Here is a 17117-nt window from a genome sequence, read left to right on the forward strand (position 1 = left end):
CTGATCATCTTCCATGACATGAAGCATAATGCCAAGAAGTATGTTCCAAAGTCCTGCAGGGCTTCCCTTCTCTTTCCTTTAGTGGCCTGTCTCAGGTAATATTTTCCCACATGAAGTTAAGCTTATCCTTGAGATCCAAATCAAAAAGGCCTTTAGTCTGGAATTCTGGAGTCTACTAAAAAGTTCTTCTTACTCCCTCTCCTAAGCCACAGCTGCATCCTGAGAGATACTATAAGCTAGAAGGTGAGTGCACACTAAATCCTACACTGACTCCGCCCAGCCCTCACCTCTCCAAATCCCATTCTTTGACCTCCCCACCCCCACCCTGTGTGGGTCTGCCCTGTGGCCGGAACTCTTCTCTGATCCTGGAGTTTAATATTTGCAGAGACCTCTTTTGTTCAAAGAGAGACCTCCTAAATTAGGAAGAGGTGCTCCTAAATTAGAGTAGGATTTACAAAGCCTGAAATCTCTAATACCTACAGGGCCAGATAGATAACGTAAATGAATTCAGAAGGTGGGCATTATTCAACGGAGAGTTGTGGGGACTGTGGTGATCCCATCCCCATTGGGAGCTCTGGGATGGGAATGGGCTTACGGGTCACCTCCCAGAAAAACCCTAACTCTGGGGGAAAGCAAAGAGGACAGGGTCGACGGAAGCGCCAGAGCCGGGTGTGTGGTCTGCGGATGGGAAATCCACTTGCTTATACAAATGTCAGGGGCACTTCAGTTTTGTCCACTGCAGACACCCCAGCTTTTTTTTTCCTGCGCTTCCTTCTTCTATCTGCAACTCAGGCCCGTGTTCTTTATCTATCTCCCCTCTTTTCTGGGGCGTCACAGGCATTGGGCCCAGCCACCGGCCCTGGGTGCTTCCGAGAGATGCAGAGGACAGCTGATGAGATGCTCTCTGACGTAGACCCACTCTACCCCCTGGGAACCCCGAGCTGGCTGAGGAAAGGGACAAAGCCTGAGGGAAGAGACAAAGTCCCCACTCTAACTGGAAAAACAGGGTTTCACCCTCAGGAGCTCCCAGGGAGGGACGGGCGGGCGTACGGGTCACCTCCCGGAAAACCGTAACTCCGGGTGGGTTAAAGGGGGCAAAAAGGACAGGGTTAAGGGAGGCGACAGGGCCCGGTGGTCTGCGGCTGGGAAGCCCCGGTCGTTTAGGCGCCACTCCACTCAAGTCACTTCCAAGCCACACGATTCTTGGGGAGGGGCGCGGCGGGCAGGGAGCGGCTCCCACGCAAATCGCTTTGTCTCGGCGCCCCAGGTCCGCGGCGCGCGCAGCTGCAGTAGTCTCTGCGCTTCCCCGCCCCCGCTCCTGGATGCCCCGCTTCCCTCTCTCCACCAGCCCCCGAGCAGGAGCTCCGCCCCCAACGCGCCGCCCCAGCCCCGGCGCCTTAAAACCCGGTGCACACCGCCCAGCCGCGCCCCGGCTGGCGCACCTCTCCTCTGGCCCGTGCCGTCCGCCGCAGCCGTCCTCCCGGCCCTGGTCCCGGCACCATGAGCTTCGGCTCGGAGCACTACCTGTGCGCCTCCTCCTCCTACCGCAAGGTGTTTGGAGATGGCTCTCGCCTGTCCTCGCGCCTCTCCAGCGCCGGGGGCGCGGGTGGCTTCCGCTCGCAGTCGCTGTCCCGCAGCAACGTGGCCTCCTCGGCCGCCTGCTCCTCGGCCGCGTCGCTCGGCCTGGGCCTGGCCTATCGCCGGACCCCGGCGTCCGACGGGCTGGACCTGAGTCAGGCGGCGGCGCGCACCAACGAGTACAAGATCATCCGCACCAACGAGAAGGAGCAGCTGCAAGGCCTCAACGACCGCTTCGCGGTGTTCATCGAAAAGGTGCACCAGCTGGAGACGCAGAACCGCGCGCTCGAGGCCGAGCTGGCCGCGCTGCGGCAGCGCCACGCCGAACCGTCGCGCGTGGGCGAGCTCTTCCAGCGCGAGCTGCGCGACCTGCGCGCGCAGCTGGAGGAGGCGAGCTCGGCGCGCGCGCAGGCCTTGCTGGAACGCGACGGGCTGGCCGAGGAGGTGCAGCGGCTAAGGGCGCGCTGCGAGGAGGAGAGCCGCGGGCGCGAAGGCGCCGAGCGCGCCCTGAAGGCGCAGCAGCGCGACGTGGACGGCGCCACGCTGGCCCGCCTGGACCTGGAGAAGAAGGTGGAGTCGCTGCTGGACGAGCTGGCCTTCGTGCGCCAGGTGCACGACGAGGAGGTGGCCGAGCTGCTGGCCACGCTGCAGGCGTCGTCGCAGGCCGCGGCCGAGGTGGACGTGGCTGTGGCCAAACCAGACCTGAGTTCGGCGCTGAGGGAGATCCGAGCGCAGTATGAGTCCCTGGCTGCCAAGAACCTCCAGTCAGCGGAGGAGTGGTACAAGTCCAAGTTTGCCAACCTGAACGAGCAGGCGGCGCGCAGCACCGAGGCCATCCGGGCGAGCCGCGAGGAGATTCACGAGTACCGGCGCCAGCTGCAGGCACGCACCATCGAGATTGAGGGGCTGCGTGGGGCCAACGAGTCCTTGGAGAGGCAGATCCTGGAGCTGGAGGAGCGGCACAGCGCAGAGGTGGCTAGCTACCAGGTAAGGGCTGGAACGCTGCAAAGGGAGGGGCGCCCTGCCCTCTCCCCCACCTACCTGCACTCTCCCTAGGAACCGAGGGGAGGGGAAGGGAGGAGGAGCCCCAACTGGAGGCGTTGGCAAACAAAAAGCCCTGGAGTCTACACCTTTCAGAGCCCTGGTCACCCTGTTTCCCTGCCCGTCATGTCATATCCCTGTCCGGGCCCTTCTAGAAAACAAAACAAAACAAAACAAAAACCCTTAATCTTATGTTTTACAGAGTCCAGAAATCTAATGAATGCTTCCTTATGTCCCGCTAGTGGACATAAACATCCTGGCGACTTAAAAAACAGCCCCCCACCAAAAGTAGGAGTGAACCCAGTGCAGCTGGGTTACAGCCTCTCATGTTGCAGTGCTGTCTCTCCTGTCTGGATTGTTTGGTTGACTTTGAAAGGCTTTCTGTGCACCCGGGAATTGATATTTATGGAGTATGGTCTGTGCTAGAGAGAACGCTGGACTGAACTGGGAAGGGTTCTTGACTTTCGCCTTCAAAAGAGTAGAGATTGGGAGCCAAGGAGCTGAGTGATTGGGCTAGTTACAGCCGCTCTGCTCTACCTCTTCCCCTCCCAACACGCACGCACGCACACACAGAGTTACCTTGTCTACCTACTGGAGATATTTCTTTCTAAAGAAAGCTTTTTACCGCTTAGCAAGTGAGAATGGTCAGGGCGCTGTCCTCGGTGCTGATCTAAACTTCTTTCCATCTCAGAAAAGATGCGTCTCCTGTCTCATGCCCTAGTTATGACTCTCTAGGCAATTAACTGCTTTGGGCTTTTTTTTTTTTTTTTTTTTTTCTTCTGCAACACCCTCACAACAGTCTTGGCTACCTGCAATCAAGGGTCACCTCATGGACAGCATCAATTTTCACTATCATGGATGGCTTAGCATTGAGCAAAGAACACTTAATATGCTCAGCAGCATTGAGGTCCCACCTGAAAATTCACGTCTCCTTAACAATTTTCCATCCTCAATGCATGTGATAAATTACAGCGATGGGTGATTCTATCTTTGTTATAGGCTACTTATTTTTTTCCTTTTTGTGTGTCCTTTAAGCTCCTATGAAAGTATTGATTAGATCTTTCTTCCTTTCCTCTCCAAACAAAGGCCGCTGCATCTTCAGTTTTACTATATAGGGCATTCTGGGCTTATGACCACAAAGAGGACAGAGGCAGGAGAAAAGAAAGGAATAGGGTGGTTCAGTTTCAAGGTCCAATCAAAGCTCCTTTGGGTAGGATGATAATAATGCAAAAATTTGCAATAATTCGTTCTAGCCAAGATCGAAGTTTACTCTTGATGGAATTAATAGGGTTTGGGAACATTTAAAAAATAGAACCAAGAAAGGAGTAAAACCTCAAAAGTACTATTTTAGCCTGCAGCTAAAGAATGATTATTGGAGTGCAGGTATTTGTTATGCATTATAAATTGTCCCCTTTGCTAAAGGAAGAAAGCTTGCCTGGACCATTTGTTTTTGGTTATTTGGAATTACGGTCCACCTCTAGTCTGCTTCAAAAGCTGTAACTTGGTTTAAAAAAAAAAAAAGCTATAACTTGAATTTTTCACTTTTTGGCCTAGCTCCTCCATGGATTGAATTAATCACATTTAGTTAACTGAGACTTCATGTGTTCTAGCACCCTCAAAAGATGAGCTAGGTGGTCTTCTGAAGGGCTAGCCCAGTATTTCTACAAAAAAAGGATAACTTACCTGTAGCTGCCATCAGATTTGGGCTTTGCCATACCCTCTGTTTACTTGGTATGACCCTATCTTCTAAGAGGTAGTGAAAATATCATCTGAGTTGTTTTGTTTGCTTTAAAAGGCTTTCAGTGTTAGACAATAGTAGGGTCATCCAGACACAGTCTGCAGGAAACAAAAAACCTACAGAAACTGCGGCATCTGCAGCTCTGCAGTGCTGCCCCCATCAGCATTAGCCTTCAGAACCTCAGTGGGCCTGCTGGTGGAATGGAAGACCAGATGAGACAACATAAAGCTATTTCCTACCCCTTGGGACTTCAGTCTGGGGAAGGGCTCACATCCTCACCTGCTTATCCTGAAGGCCTAAAGTCACAAGAGTATCCTCTGGCTGTTTTCTCTAACAATTTTAGTTCTACTGGCCAAGATGAAAAGCCTCCCTCTGCATGGTGAGATTCCGCTATTGTTTTCTTGCCCTCTCTCTCCCTCCTCCCTCCCCTTTCACTGCAGTTATGGGAGGCTGTTCTCTTTCTTCTGCTTCAGAGATTAGTGATAGGCCTATTTTCCTTTGCAAGCTTTCCACCCTTTCAGAGGCAGAGGAAGGCCCCATTAAAGTCACATTTTCCCTGCCCAGAATGCTGACAGCCTATTCAAGGGCAGAAAGCTTATTACACTTTTGAAAGGGTAAAGAATGATTCAAGGTGACATGGTGAGTACACAATGATATATGAGAGAACCCAAATCAGGCGACAGGTGAAATTGAAGAGCTTGAGCTAGTTGTCTTCAAAAGCCAAATGTAGCCACCCACTGTAGCTGAACCCTTTTCCATTTCTGGCCCAGGGCAAATCTGGTTCCTGTATAACTGCTTTACCACCCTAGAGGCCCTGTTCTGCCAAAGATGCCTAACAGTGTTTTTGCAGGATACTAGAGGCCCTGGCCCTGTACTATGGTCAGTCTTGGAAAGCTGCAGCTTTCCTTGAAAGTCCTTGCTGAACAATCAAGCTCCCCATTAGTTAATGCTCCCCAGGGAGATGAGCCAAGTCTGCTTTCTCTCTGGTATGAGATTGGAATACAACCTAATGAAATAGCTGGCCCCTTGGAGATTGGGGGTGACACTGGCTGCATATAAATCTATGGTCTGATTTATCTATGAAATTAGAATTCAAAAAGAAACTACATTTGGTCCTTTTTTCTTTTCAACTCTTCTATATGTTTTTGGTTTTGTTTTGTTTTTGCTCCTCCCTGTCTTATTGTATTACTGTCACCAACGCCACCTTGATAGCTCCTTTACAGAAATAAATTTAAACTTGTCATTCCTAAACCCATGGATCCACCAAGATCACTTGGGGGCTTAACAAAAAAGATTATCAGGCTTATTTCCAATGATCGAGATTCAGTAGATGACAGGTACGGCCCAGGAATATGCAAAAGCGCTGCGTCCTATTGTTCCTCAGACTGATTTTGGGGTGCGCTAACCTAAACCTCATTTCACAATATAAACCAGCTCATATAATGCAAGATTTTATTTTATTTTATATATCTTTTAAAGACTTATTTGTTTAAATAAACAAATTTGAGAGAGAGAGAGAGAGAGAGAGGCAGAGACACAGGCAGAGGGAGAAGCAGGCTCCATGCAGGAAGCCTGATGCGGGACTCGATCCGGGACCCCAGGATCACACCCCTGGGCCGAAGGCAGCACTAATCCACTGCGCCACCCAGGGATCCCCCTAATGCAAGATTTTAAAGTATGGCAGGGAAAAAGAAAGAAAGAAAGCGAAGACAGGAAGGAGAATAAGGCATATAGGTGGTACACATATAAAAGTCCTCTCTCCTCACCCGGTCATTCTGGATGGGCCCTTTCATTCAGACTGTGCTGCACTCACTACTACCACTGGCCTGCCTGAGGGCTCCTAAAAGTGATGAAATCCATAGCACTGTTTGTGGTTCCTTTTCTCCACTGCAGATGCTTGTGTGGCCATGTTTTTCTCTTCCTCCTGGCCTGCATCCTTCCAGCCCTTGGGAAGATGTTCAGCACTCATCTTAGCTGCTACTCCAGGAGAGACCCCAGCTGGAACTGGGAGTGCCTCTGCCATTCCCTCAGGCTAAGCCAGCAGCAGCTGCGTGGTTGGGGGAGGGGGCAGACTGCAGTGTTCTGCTCACATTTCCAGCTGGAGGCCATCTTTGGCAGGGCTTTTGAAGGGCAATGTGAGACAGTCTGGTGGGGGGAAGAGAGCACAAACAAAGGGACTAGACATTGAAGAGCAATGGTCAGCAGTCAGCCCAATTCCTTCCAAAAGGAGCAAAGTCATGCTTTTTGTCTACTCTGACCCATAAATTAGATGTGTGAAATGTGTAATGTAAACATTCAAAGAAATATCCTCTATCTAGAACTCAGCTCCCAACAACCTCTTATTCAGCAAACACAGCTCTGAAACAAAAATATTGTCTTAAAAAGGACCTTATGCTGCTGATGAGACAAAACCTCCATGTCCAGGTCACATATTGGGAAGTTGACCCCTCTGATGCTCCTAACTTATTCATTCTTGCTTTACATGATCCTAAAGTGCTTTGTCTGCTGAGTTTCAAGCATGCTGCAAGGTAGAGAAGAAGGACCAACTGAGTCAGACATCATCAAGAATGAGTAGCATTATTTCAACTTTCTTTCTTTTTTTTTTTTTTAAGATTTTATTTATTTTTTCATGAGAGACACACACACAGAGAGAGAGGGAGGGGTAGAGACATAGGCAGGAGAAGCAGGCTACATGCAGGGACATGGGACTGGATCCCAGGTCTTCAGGATCACACCCTGGGCTGAAGGCGGCACTAAAGGCGCTAAACCGCTGAGCCACCTGGGCTGCCCTATTTCAACTTTCAGAACAAAGAAAACCAGTAAGTGGCAAGCACTAATGCAAACACTGTTCTTTGGGAGCCATTAGGTAGAAATAAACAATCTGATACACCTCAGTTGACCTCAAAGATAAAAGACAGGAAAATAATTGATCGTTATCATAATCTGTAGTTGCTAAGAAAGGTTGCGTTATGTTTGTTCTAATTAAGAATGGTACAACACCTCTGGGGCACCTGGCTGGCTCAGTCAGAGGAAGATGCCACTCTTAATCTCAGAGTCATGAGTTAGAGCCCCATGTTGGGTGTAGAGATTATTTAAATAAATAATATATTTTTTAAATGGTACAAGCCCTTTTAGAAAGGTTTTTATTTAAAATCATCATTTAGGGCAGCCCGGATGGCTCAGCGGTTTAGCGCCGCCTTCAGCTCAGGGCGTGATCCTGGAGACCTGGGATCGAGTCCCCCGTCAGGCTCCCTGCATGGAGCCTGCTTCTTCCTCTGCCTGTGTCTCTGCCTCTCTCTCTCTATCTCTCATGAATAAATAAATAAAATCTTTAAAAAAAATAAAATAAAATAGAATAAAATAAAATAAAATAAATAAAATAAAATAAAATAATAATCATTTAACCTGGTACTTAAAGGAATGTGCCTTCAACTAATATTAAAGCTTTATTATATGCTGCTTTGCTTTCCTAAGTAATCCAAGGGGTTGTGGGCTCATGATTAATTTGTCCATATGATTAAAAAAGGTATAAGTCACATGGTATGATCTTAACAATTTATTGAGCAATTTCTATGTGACAAGTGCTGTTTTAATGCCCATTATCTAATTTAACAGATAATGGACTTCTATGATCATATGAGGTACCTTAAATTGGAATCCTAACTTGAGGATCTCAGAATACCTCAGAAAAGAATAAACATTATAATTTTCCATATGTAGAAATGGAAATTTTGAAGAAACTAAAACACAGAAAACTAACTGAGGTATGTTGGATATTTGAGGCAGGGCCAGAAATGCAACCCAAAGGTCCTGATGCAATCCTCCTGTTTTTCTCAGATCTCATTTCTCCTGTCCTTTGCATAAGGAGAAGTCATCTTCCTCTTCTACCCTTTTCCCTTTGCCACAGTAATATTGTGTCCCTTATCCCTAGGTGCATCACTAGCAGACCTGCTTGTAGGTTAGTTTAACCTCAAGTAACAACTATCAAGTAACATTTTTGGTAAAAATCATCTGAAGCCCAGGGCTCTTGGGTGGCTCAGCACTTGAGCATCTGCTTTCTGCTCAGGGCATGATCTTGGGTCCAGGGATGGGGGATCAAGTCTCGCATAGGAGAGACTGCAGGGAACCTGTTTCTCCCTCTGCCTATGTCTCTGCCTTTCTCTCTGAATAAATAAATAAAATTTAAAAAAAATCATTTGAAGCCCTTATGATCTCTGAACACGTTTTGGAATATTTCCATCACTGTCCGTGTAATATGTATTTTCCCTGCTGCTTGTCACTCCTTGCTCTGCACCCATCAGTTAATTGAGTCTCTCCTTTGCAGCATTCCTGTCAATATTTATAGAACAGGTAGGAGGCATGAATTTCTATTCTTTCTGCAGGTTCTCTTGATTTGGAAGTCTGCACCCTCTGATGTTAGCAGCCCTGTTTTCAACCATCATGTCATCATCCCCACACAGGAAATTACAAGGGCCCCTCACTCACTCACTTCTTGAGGTTTCTGATAGTTTTCTATGTCTCCACTTCACAAAAATTATTGTAAATTGCTGTGCTCTTTGTGTCGACAAGGTTGCAACTAAATTATTTTTTTTTAAATTAGCTTAACTACTTTTATTTTTTATTTTTTTATTTATTTATGATAGTCACAGAGAGAGAGAGAGAGGCAGAGACACAGGCAGAGGGAGAAGCAGGCTCCATGCACCGGGAGCCCGACGTGGGATTCGATCCCCGGTCTCCAGGATCGCGCCCTGGGCCAAAGGCAGGCGCTAAACCGCTGCGACACCCAGGGATCCCCTGCAACTAAATTATATGCATTATTTGCTCATATCTTTTTAAGTCAGAGGAAAAGAAGTGCTCATGTAGCACACCATTCATTCATTTAACAGTTACTCACTGAGCATCTGCAGTGTGCATTGTGCTAGGATCTGGGCTTCCAGAGGTGAACCAAACAGAATCAGCTCCTGTTTCTATGTAAATTACATTGTAGTGCAGTAGCTCTCTGACAGGAGTGACTTGCCTTCCAGGGGACCTTTAGCAATGTCTGGGACATTGTTGGTTATCACAACTGGGAGGGAGGGTGTGTGCTACTAATGGGTGGAGGTCAGGGATGCTGCTAAACATCCTACAATTCACAGGACAACCCCCCCCCCCCCCACCAGGAAAGAATTATCCAGCCCAGAATGTCAACAGTGCCTAGGTTGAAAAAGCATGAGATAGAGGAAGATGACAGAAAATAAACTAGTCGGGCAGCCCCGGTGGCGCAGTGGTTTAGTGCCGCCTGCAGCCCGGGGTGTGATCCTGTCGACCCGGGATCGAGTCCCACATCGAGTCCCACATCGGGCTCCCTGCATGGAGCCTGCTTCTCCCTCTGCCTGTGTCTCTGCCTCTCTCTCGCTCTCTCTGAATGAATAAATAAATAAATCTAAAAAAAAAAAAAGAAAAGAAACTAGTCAAGTAATAAATGAACGAGAAAGTTTCAGGTAATGATAATAGCTGAGAGCAGAGTGGCCACTTGTGCAAGTATGTGCTTTCTTCTAATTTGTCCTCCCACCAGAGGTGCTTGTTTCTCATTTGCACAAAGCCCCTTTATGGGCTACCCACTGCCCTGGCTTGAGGTAAAATAGCATGCTAGATCAGTGTGGAAAGGGTACTTAAGTTAGACACAAAAGAAGACCGGGTAGAGGGCATTTGCCCTGAATCTTCGATGACTCTGTCGGCCACAGAAGACCCACTGCAGAGCATTCCAAACAGAAGAAGTAACTAGTCTAAAGGGTCTGGGACAGCAATGAAGTTGGTAACTTTAAGGAGCAAAAGAGAAGGCTGAAGCACTTGGAGCAAAGGAAGTAGTATAGGCCATGCTGAGGAATTTGGACTTTATTGTAATAGCTGTTAGAGGGTTCCAAGCAGGAGAACAAGGATCTGCTGTGTTTTTAAAAGACCCTCTGGGGGCACCTGGGTGCTCATTATGTTAAACCTCCAACTTTTGGTTTCTGCTCAGGTCCTGATCTCATGGATCGTGGGATGGAACCCAGAGTTGGGTTCTGCACCCAGTGAGGAGTTGGCTTGAAGATTCTCTCCTTCTGCCCCTCCCCCTCTGTGTGTGCACACATGCATACACTCTCTTTCTCTAAACTAATTAAATAAATCTTTAAAAAAATGTTTAAAAGCCCCTCTGGCTGCTCAAGAATCAGAAATCTAAAGCTATTTTTTGGGCACCTAGTGGCACAGTCGGTTAAGCCTCTTGGTTCCTCCTCAGGTGGTGATCTCAGGGTTGTGTGATCTGCAGGGAGTCTACCTTGAGTTTCTCTCTCCCTTTCCCTCTGCCCCTCCCACTCATGTACTCGCGCTCTCTCTCTCTCTCTCTTTCTCTGTGTCTCTGAAATAAATAAATAAATAAATATATATATATATATATATTTTTTTAAATGTAAAGCTATTTTTCTGTGATTGGGTTTGCACCTGAAAGAATTTGGAGCAAAACTATTATATGGACCTTGTTTCTTTTTTATTTATTTTTAGTTTTTTAAAAGATTTTATTTATTTGTTTGTTTGTTTAAGAGAGAGAATGAGCAGGATCTCAAGTGGAGGGGAGGGGCAGAGGGAGAGAATCCCAAACCAACTATGCACTGAGCAAGGAGCCCTATGCAGGGCCTGATCTCACAACCCAGAGATCATGACCAGAGCCAAAATCAAGAGCCAGCTGCCCAAATAACCAGGCCACCCAGGTGTCCTCTAGTTTCTTATTTATTTATTTATTTTTTTAAAGATTTTATTTATTCATCAGAGAGAGAGAGAGAGAGAGGCATAGACCATAGGCAGAGGGAGAAGCAGGCTCCATACAAGAAGCCTGATATGAGACTCAATCCTGGATCCCAGGATCACGCCCTGAGCCGAAGGCAGAGGCTCAACTACTGAGCCATTCAGGGGTCCCTAGTTTCTTTTTTATTTATTTTTTATTTTTTTTATTTTTTAAATTTTATTTATTTATTCATGAGAGACAAAGAGAGAGAGAGAGAGAGAGAGAGGCAGAGACACAGGCAGAGGGAGAAGCAGGCTCCATGCAGGGAGGCTGATGTGGGACTCGATCCCGGGGCTCCAGGATCACACCCCGGTTCCAAGGCAAGCGCTAAATCACTGAGCCACGCAGGGATCCCCCCTTAGTTTCTTTTTTAAAAATATAATTTCAATCTGCCACTTGGGTTAAAGAAATTCCATTGAGTATTTCTGCTTCCTCTGTAATCTGTCCCGTGAAATGCTCTCAGTAGGGTAATTGAGCAGCAGGCTTCCAGGAAACCATCAAAACGAACAGAGACAGAGAAGACTTGCTGTCCTCTCTGTGCTTTTCACAGTTGGAATCTTCTGAATCTAAGCTCCTAACCTGGGGCTTTGGGTTTTGGAAAGGACATGTAACAACTGAATTATTCAGAAGCAATACAGTAAGCAAGGGAGGGATGAGAAGTAAGTTTATTTGTTTTTTGAAGTTTTTACTTAAATTTCAGTCAACATACAGTGTAGTATTAGCTTTAGGTCTAAGTTTAAAAAGAGAGAGAGGAAAATATCTCCATGATGTTCGTTCAAGAACCATGTGCCACACAGTCGAAGGTCCCAACCCTTACCATACATCCAAATCTCCTAGGGACCTTAGGAAAGAGTGCAGATGCTGAGGCCCCACCCCAGAACAAATGAATCAGAATCTGGGCTGGGGGACAGGCCTGGATTTTTAATGTGTAGTCAGGGTTGAGAATACTTGTTTTGTGGAAATCTGACTAAATTTCAGCTGGTTCAAATATGTTGAATATGTCACTTTTCAGGATAGCATCGGGCAGCTGGAGAATGATCTGAGGAACACCAAGAGTGAGATGGCACGCCACCTTCGGGAATACCAGGACTTGCTCAATGTCAAAATGGCTCTTGATATTGAGATAGCAGCTTACAGGTATTTCAAAGGACATGCTCACCCAAGCAGATCCAGTCACCTGGGGCAACACTACCCAAATTAGTGGATAGGTGGTTTTAGTCTCTCTGATTTCTGATGGGTAAGAGGGGATGAGGAAAGACATCCCTAGTGCCTTCCAGGTGAGCTGACTCTTCTGTCCCTCAACTTGTTTATACTTCACCTAACTAGTCCTAGAGTAGTCTACTTACCTCTGCTAGGATTTAAGGAGATAACGTGAGTATCCATAGGTTGAAATAGAACCCATCACAATCTTTTAAAAATAGGGTTGATACAACATAGAACATTCTAACAGAGGAGGTATACCTCTGGATTTCTACTCATGCAATGTTCAAGTGAACATTTACCTTAAGAAAAAAGGTAATAACAGTAACTACTGTTTTTTGAATGGCTACTGTGTGCCAGGCACTATAGTAGATATGTATTTAAATTATCTAGGTATCCAGTCATATTTTTTGCAGAAGAGGAAACCTGAACCACAGATTTATCGTGTAATTTGTTCTAAGTCACAGTGCTGGTAAATGGAAGAGCTCAACTTCAGTCCAGATCTGAGATTTTTTTTCTTTTACATTATGTATACTTCTTCAAAACAAAACTCCAAGAGTATTTGATAGTGTCTTGAGTTTCTGATTTTAAAGAGATGATAAAAATTATTAGAGATATGAGAAACAAGGCATTGGGGCCACTCTTACCATGCTGGTTAGGCTAGGCTGAGAAGAAGTCTGTTATTGGAAACAGCTGCATTCACTAGTTTTTGAAGTTGCTAGTTCCATTCCTTTTGTGCTCCTCTACATTGAAAAAACACAATTCTGAAGTTCAGGCTGAATTAGGCAGTTCCTTCCTCCTCTGTGGACTTTTTACCTCCTTATCCTTGTTGCACTTAAGGTTTTGATTAGTAAACTTCTCCCTAGAGCTTTGTAGACTCTTCAGTGCCAAAAATGGGTGTGATGAGACTAAGGGGAATTGTACAAAAATTCCTTTTTGAACATATTTGTGATTAGATTTCCCTTTGACAGTGCTTTAAACACAGCTGATGCTAAAGATGCACTCATACAGTAGATGTGCATCTACACATGCAGATGTGTATGCATGTGCTGGATAAACTCCATGTCTTTGAACATTAGAATTCAATATTTATTGGTCTCAACCTCATGAGAAACAGCAGTCTTATGAAATCTTTTAAAATGAATAGGAGCTGGAGGGTTAAGTTCTTTTTTTAAAAAAGTTACTAGTTGACTTCCTAAGACTTTTTCTCTGTTGGATTTACAGGAAACTGCTGGAAGGTGAAGAGACACGTTTTAGCACCAGTGGATTAAGCATTTCAGGGCTGAATCCACCCCCCAATCCAGTTTATCTGCTCCCACCTAGAATCCTCAGTTCTACAACCTCCAAAGTCTCATCCACTGGGCTGTCTCTTAAGAAAGAGGAGGAGGAGGAGGAAGAGGCTTCTAAGGCAGCCTCTAAGAAAACGTCCCAGATAGGGGAAAGTTTTGAAGAAATACTGGAGGAGACAGTAATATCTACTAAGAAAACGGAGAAATCAATTATAGAAGAAAGCACCACTTCAAGCCAAAAAATATAATTATGTTGCTTAAAAAAAAGTTAATGCTTAAGAGGGGATAATATGCACTTGACTTGTTAAAGAGCCTATTCCTGAACCAAAACACCTGTCACCACTGTAAAATGTCTTCAAGGCTTCAGTCTCTCCTATTTAGCATTGAATACTTTCTCTAATAAGAAAACCACCCCGTAGGTTGGAGCAAACTGCAGCCCTAGAGCAATCACAGAGGAGTTATCTAAGAGTTCAGCTTTCTCACCTAAAGCTCAGGCTTCACAGCGTTAGATGATTCAGGTACAGAGGAAGTACAAACTACGGTGCTAAATCTGTGATCATCATCATTTGCTGTGAATTGAAATTAAAACTTAATGTTCGCTCACTATGCCCAGATCTTATCCAGCTATATAGTCTCACTCTAGGTTCCCAAACCATCAGATCACTGCCAAAGATAAACCAATGGCCCGCATTAGACGCCACTCTGATAAAACTGCTTCACAAGTGATGGGTGTTTGTTTAATGGACACTTCCTCTCCTCACAATTTCATGTATCCTTTTCTTCCATTCAGGAAAAAAAAAAAGGCTAGTGTAGTATTCTTCCCCCCTTAAACACATTTAGGTTCTTCTGTAAAGAACTTACCCCCTTTAGCTCTCTTTGTTCAATGGTAAAATTAGATGCATGTTGAACATTTCTGTGATTCGTGTAATGACTTCTCCCTGCCCATTTCACGTCCTTCCAATTCTATAAGTAAAGAAAAATGGCAGTGATATGTTTTAAGGGTTGTCCCCAACAAATGATGAAAAGAATCCCTAGATTTTAGGCTTTCAGCTTATTCAAATCCATTTAATTAGGGAAAAAAAAGTATTAAGAATGTAGCTATTCACTTTAACTTTAGAAACACAGTAATAGTCCCCCAAGCTGTGATTAAGCTGACCTTAGATTTAGTAGTATAAGCTAGAAGAGGCGTATTTGTGTGAATGGAAAAAGCCAAGGTCTCATTGATCTGTGTGAGTTCATTTGTGGTGATCTAGAATTAGCTCTATCATGCCCTTTACCCTTAGAACCCAGGAATCCCGTTTCCCATTGTCTAGGTCTTCACAAGGCCTTGCTTTCACTCTCCTATGCCTTTTAAGAGTGCTAAGTATAATTATGTTATCACCAGGACACAATGCTACCGCCCAAAAGTAAAAGAAATCACCTGGTCAATTAACACCACCAGCAAACAAAAGGAAATCTTTCTCTTTTCTCTAAGCATCCTGCTCCAGACTTTCCCCATAGCTACATGGTTGGTAGGGTCTCCTTCCCCTCCTGGAGAGATAGTGACACTCAAGACTAGAGAAGAGGCTCACATGCTTCTATTCATGTGCTAGCAAGTCCATTCTGGAGAGCCAACTTTTCATCTGCCCAACTGTGTAGCCGCTGCATCGCCCTGTCGTCCACATGTGCCAAGTTTGATGTAGCATTAATTCTTTCCCACAGTCACTTCCAAGAGACCTAAAGAGTTGCTGTGTCTCTGTCACACACCTCCATTCAAAGTTCTGTTATGATAGGGTGCGACGCTTTTACCGAACTTATTTATCCTAGCACCTGCTTCAATTGTTTGAGGAACTGGAAAGATACTTTTTCTTCTTCCTTTCCCTCACTCCATCCCTGTCTTTACTACCCACACTTACTGTAAAACATTAGTAAGATAAGAATTAAAAGTCACACGATCCCACCAACATAACTTGTGTCTTGTGGTTCTTGCTGCAGTTGAGAAAAGTGCTGTTTTGGGGGTGCTGGGTTGCCTTAATAGAGCATGCGACCCAATCTCAGGGTCATGAGTTTGAGCCCCATGTTGGACCTAGAGCTTACTCAAAAAAGAAGAGGGGTCACCTGGGTGGCTCAGTAGGTTAAGTGCTGCCTTCAGCTCAGGTCATGATCTCAGGGTCCTAGGATTGAGCCCCCCCAATGGGCTCCCTGCTCAGGGGGAGTCCGCTTCTCTCTCTCCTGCTGCTCCTCCTGCTCATGCTCACTCTCAAAATATTTTTTAAGGGGATCTGTGGGTAGCTCAGCAGTTTGGTGCCTGCCTTCTGTCTAGGGCATGATCCTGGAGTCCTGGGATCGAGTCCCACATCAGGCTCCCTGCATGAGGCCTGCTTCTCCCTCTGCCTGTATCTCTGCCTCTGTGTGTGTGTGTGTGTCTCTCATGAATAAATAAATAAAATCTTTAAAAAATATAATTTTTAAAAAAGAAAGCATTGTTTAAGTTCAGTGAGACAACTATACCCCAAATAATTTGGGAATTTATCTTCTCTGCTCCTTGCATCCATAGTTAGAGTTGTTTCCTTTGCCAAGGCCTTGGGATTACACAGCCTGCATGTGTTTATACTGTCTAAAACACAGCATGCACTAAGTGGACAGTTTATGGCAGGGAGTGAAGAAATCAAATGATGCAAGACCATATATTCTGTGCCTGGATAATGGTTTAACTAGCTTAACTTGAACATTTCTGAAAATGAACTGGAGAACACATATGATAAAAGGTAGTTGTTTTTTTTTTTTTAAGATTTTATTTATTTATTCATGAGAGACACAGAGAGAGAGCGAGAGGCAGAGACACAGGCAGAGGGAGAAGCAGGCTCCATGCAGGGAGCACAACGTGGGATTCGATCCCGGGACTCCAGGATCATGCTCTAGGCCGAAGGCAGGTGCTAAACCACTGAGCCACCCAGGGATCCCCTAAAAGGTAGTTTAAAACAGTAAGAATAGGGGTATGTATATGTATTTTTCTCTGTATTTTTCTCTGTATGTATATGTATTTTTCACCAACTGTCATGACAGAACAGGACAACAAACTGAGTCTGGGAGATGGCAGGGAAGCCTGTCCACAAAGCACATTAGTGATAACCAATTTGACTTTCAGATTCATTAGACAATGAGATCCCCTGCATCCTGAGACTAATAATAGCTTTAATTTATTCAGTACCTACCTACTATGTGTCAGACACTGTAGTAGACAATAAAGAGAATTATCTCATTTAAACCTCACACTCATTTAAATTTTTTAAATTTAGGGACACCTGGGTGGCTCAGCGGTTGAGCGTCTTCCTTCCGCCCAGGGTGTGATCCTGGAGTTCCAGATCGAGCCCCACATCGGGCTTCCTGCATGGAGCCTGCTTCTCCCTCTGCCTGTGTCTTTGCCTCTCTCTCTCTGTGTCTCATGAATAAATAAGTAAAAGCTTTAAAAATTTTTTTAATTTAAATTCAA

General features: G+C 45.5%; 1 protein-coding gene across 1 annotated transcript; it reads left to right on the top strand.

Annotated features, from left to right (window-relative positions):
* Window positions 1-1402: 1402 nt before the first annotated feature.
* Window positions 1403-15590, top strand: INA (internexin neuronal intermediate filament protein alpha). Its single transcript, XM_038578677.1, has 3 exons — window positions 1403-2565; window positions 12169-12293; window positions 13581-15590. The coding sequence occupies exons 1-3, from the start codon at window positions 1501-1503 to the stop codon at window positions 13891-13893; spliced, it is 1503 nt and encodes a 500-aa protein (XP_038434605.1). The 5' UTR covers window positions 1403-1500; the 3' UTR covers window positions 13894-15590.
* Window positions 15591-17117: the final 1527 nt, after the last annotated feature.

Source organism: Canis lupus, chromosome 28, assembly GCF_011100685.1.
Source record: "Canis lupus familiaris isolate Mischka breed German Shepherd chromosome 28, alternate assembly UU_Cfam_GSD_1.0, whole genome shotgun sequence".
Classification (NCBI taxonomy): Eukaryota; Metazoa; Chordata; class Mammalia; order Carnivora; family Canidae; genus Canis; species Canis lupus.

Excerpts from the sequence above, each read along its gene's own strand:
- INA (XM_038578677.1), top strand. The coding sequence starts at position 1,501 with ATGAGCTTCGGCTCGGAGCACTACCTGTGCGCCTCCTCCTCCTACCGC. Across the intron at positions 2,566-12,168 it reads CAGAGGTGGCTAGCTACCAG|GATAGCATCGGGCAGCTGGA; the intron begins GTAAGGGCTGGA and ends GTCACTTTTCAG. Across the intron at positions 12,294-13,580 it reads ATTGAGATAGCAGCTTACAG|GAAACTGCTGGAAGGTGAAG; the intron begins GTATTTCAAAGG and ends TTGGATTTACAG.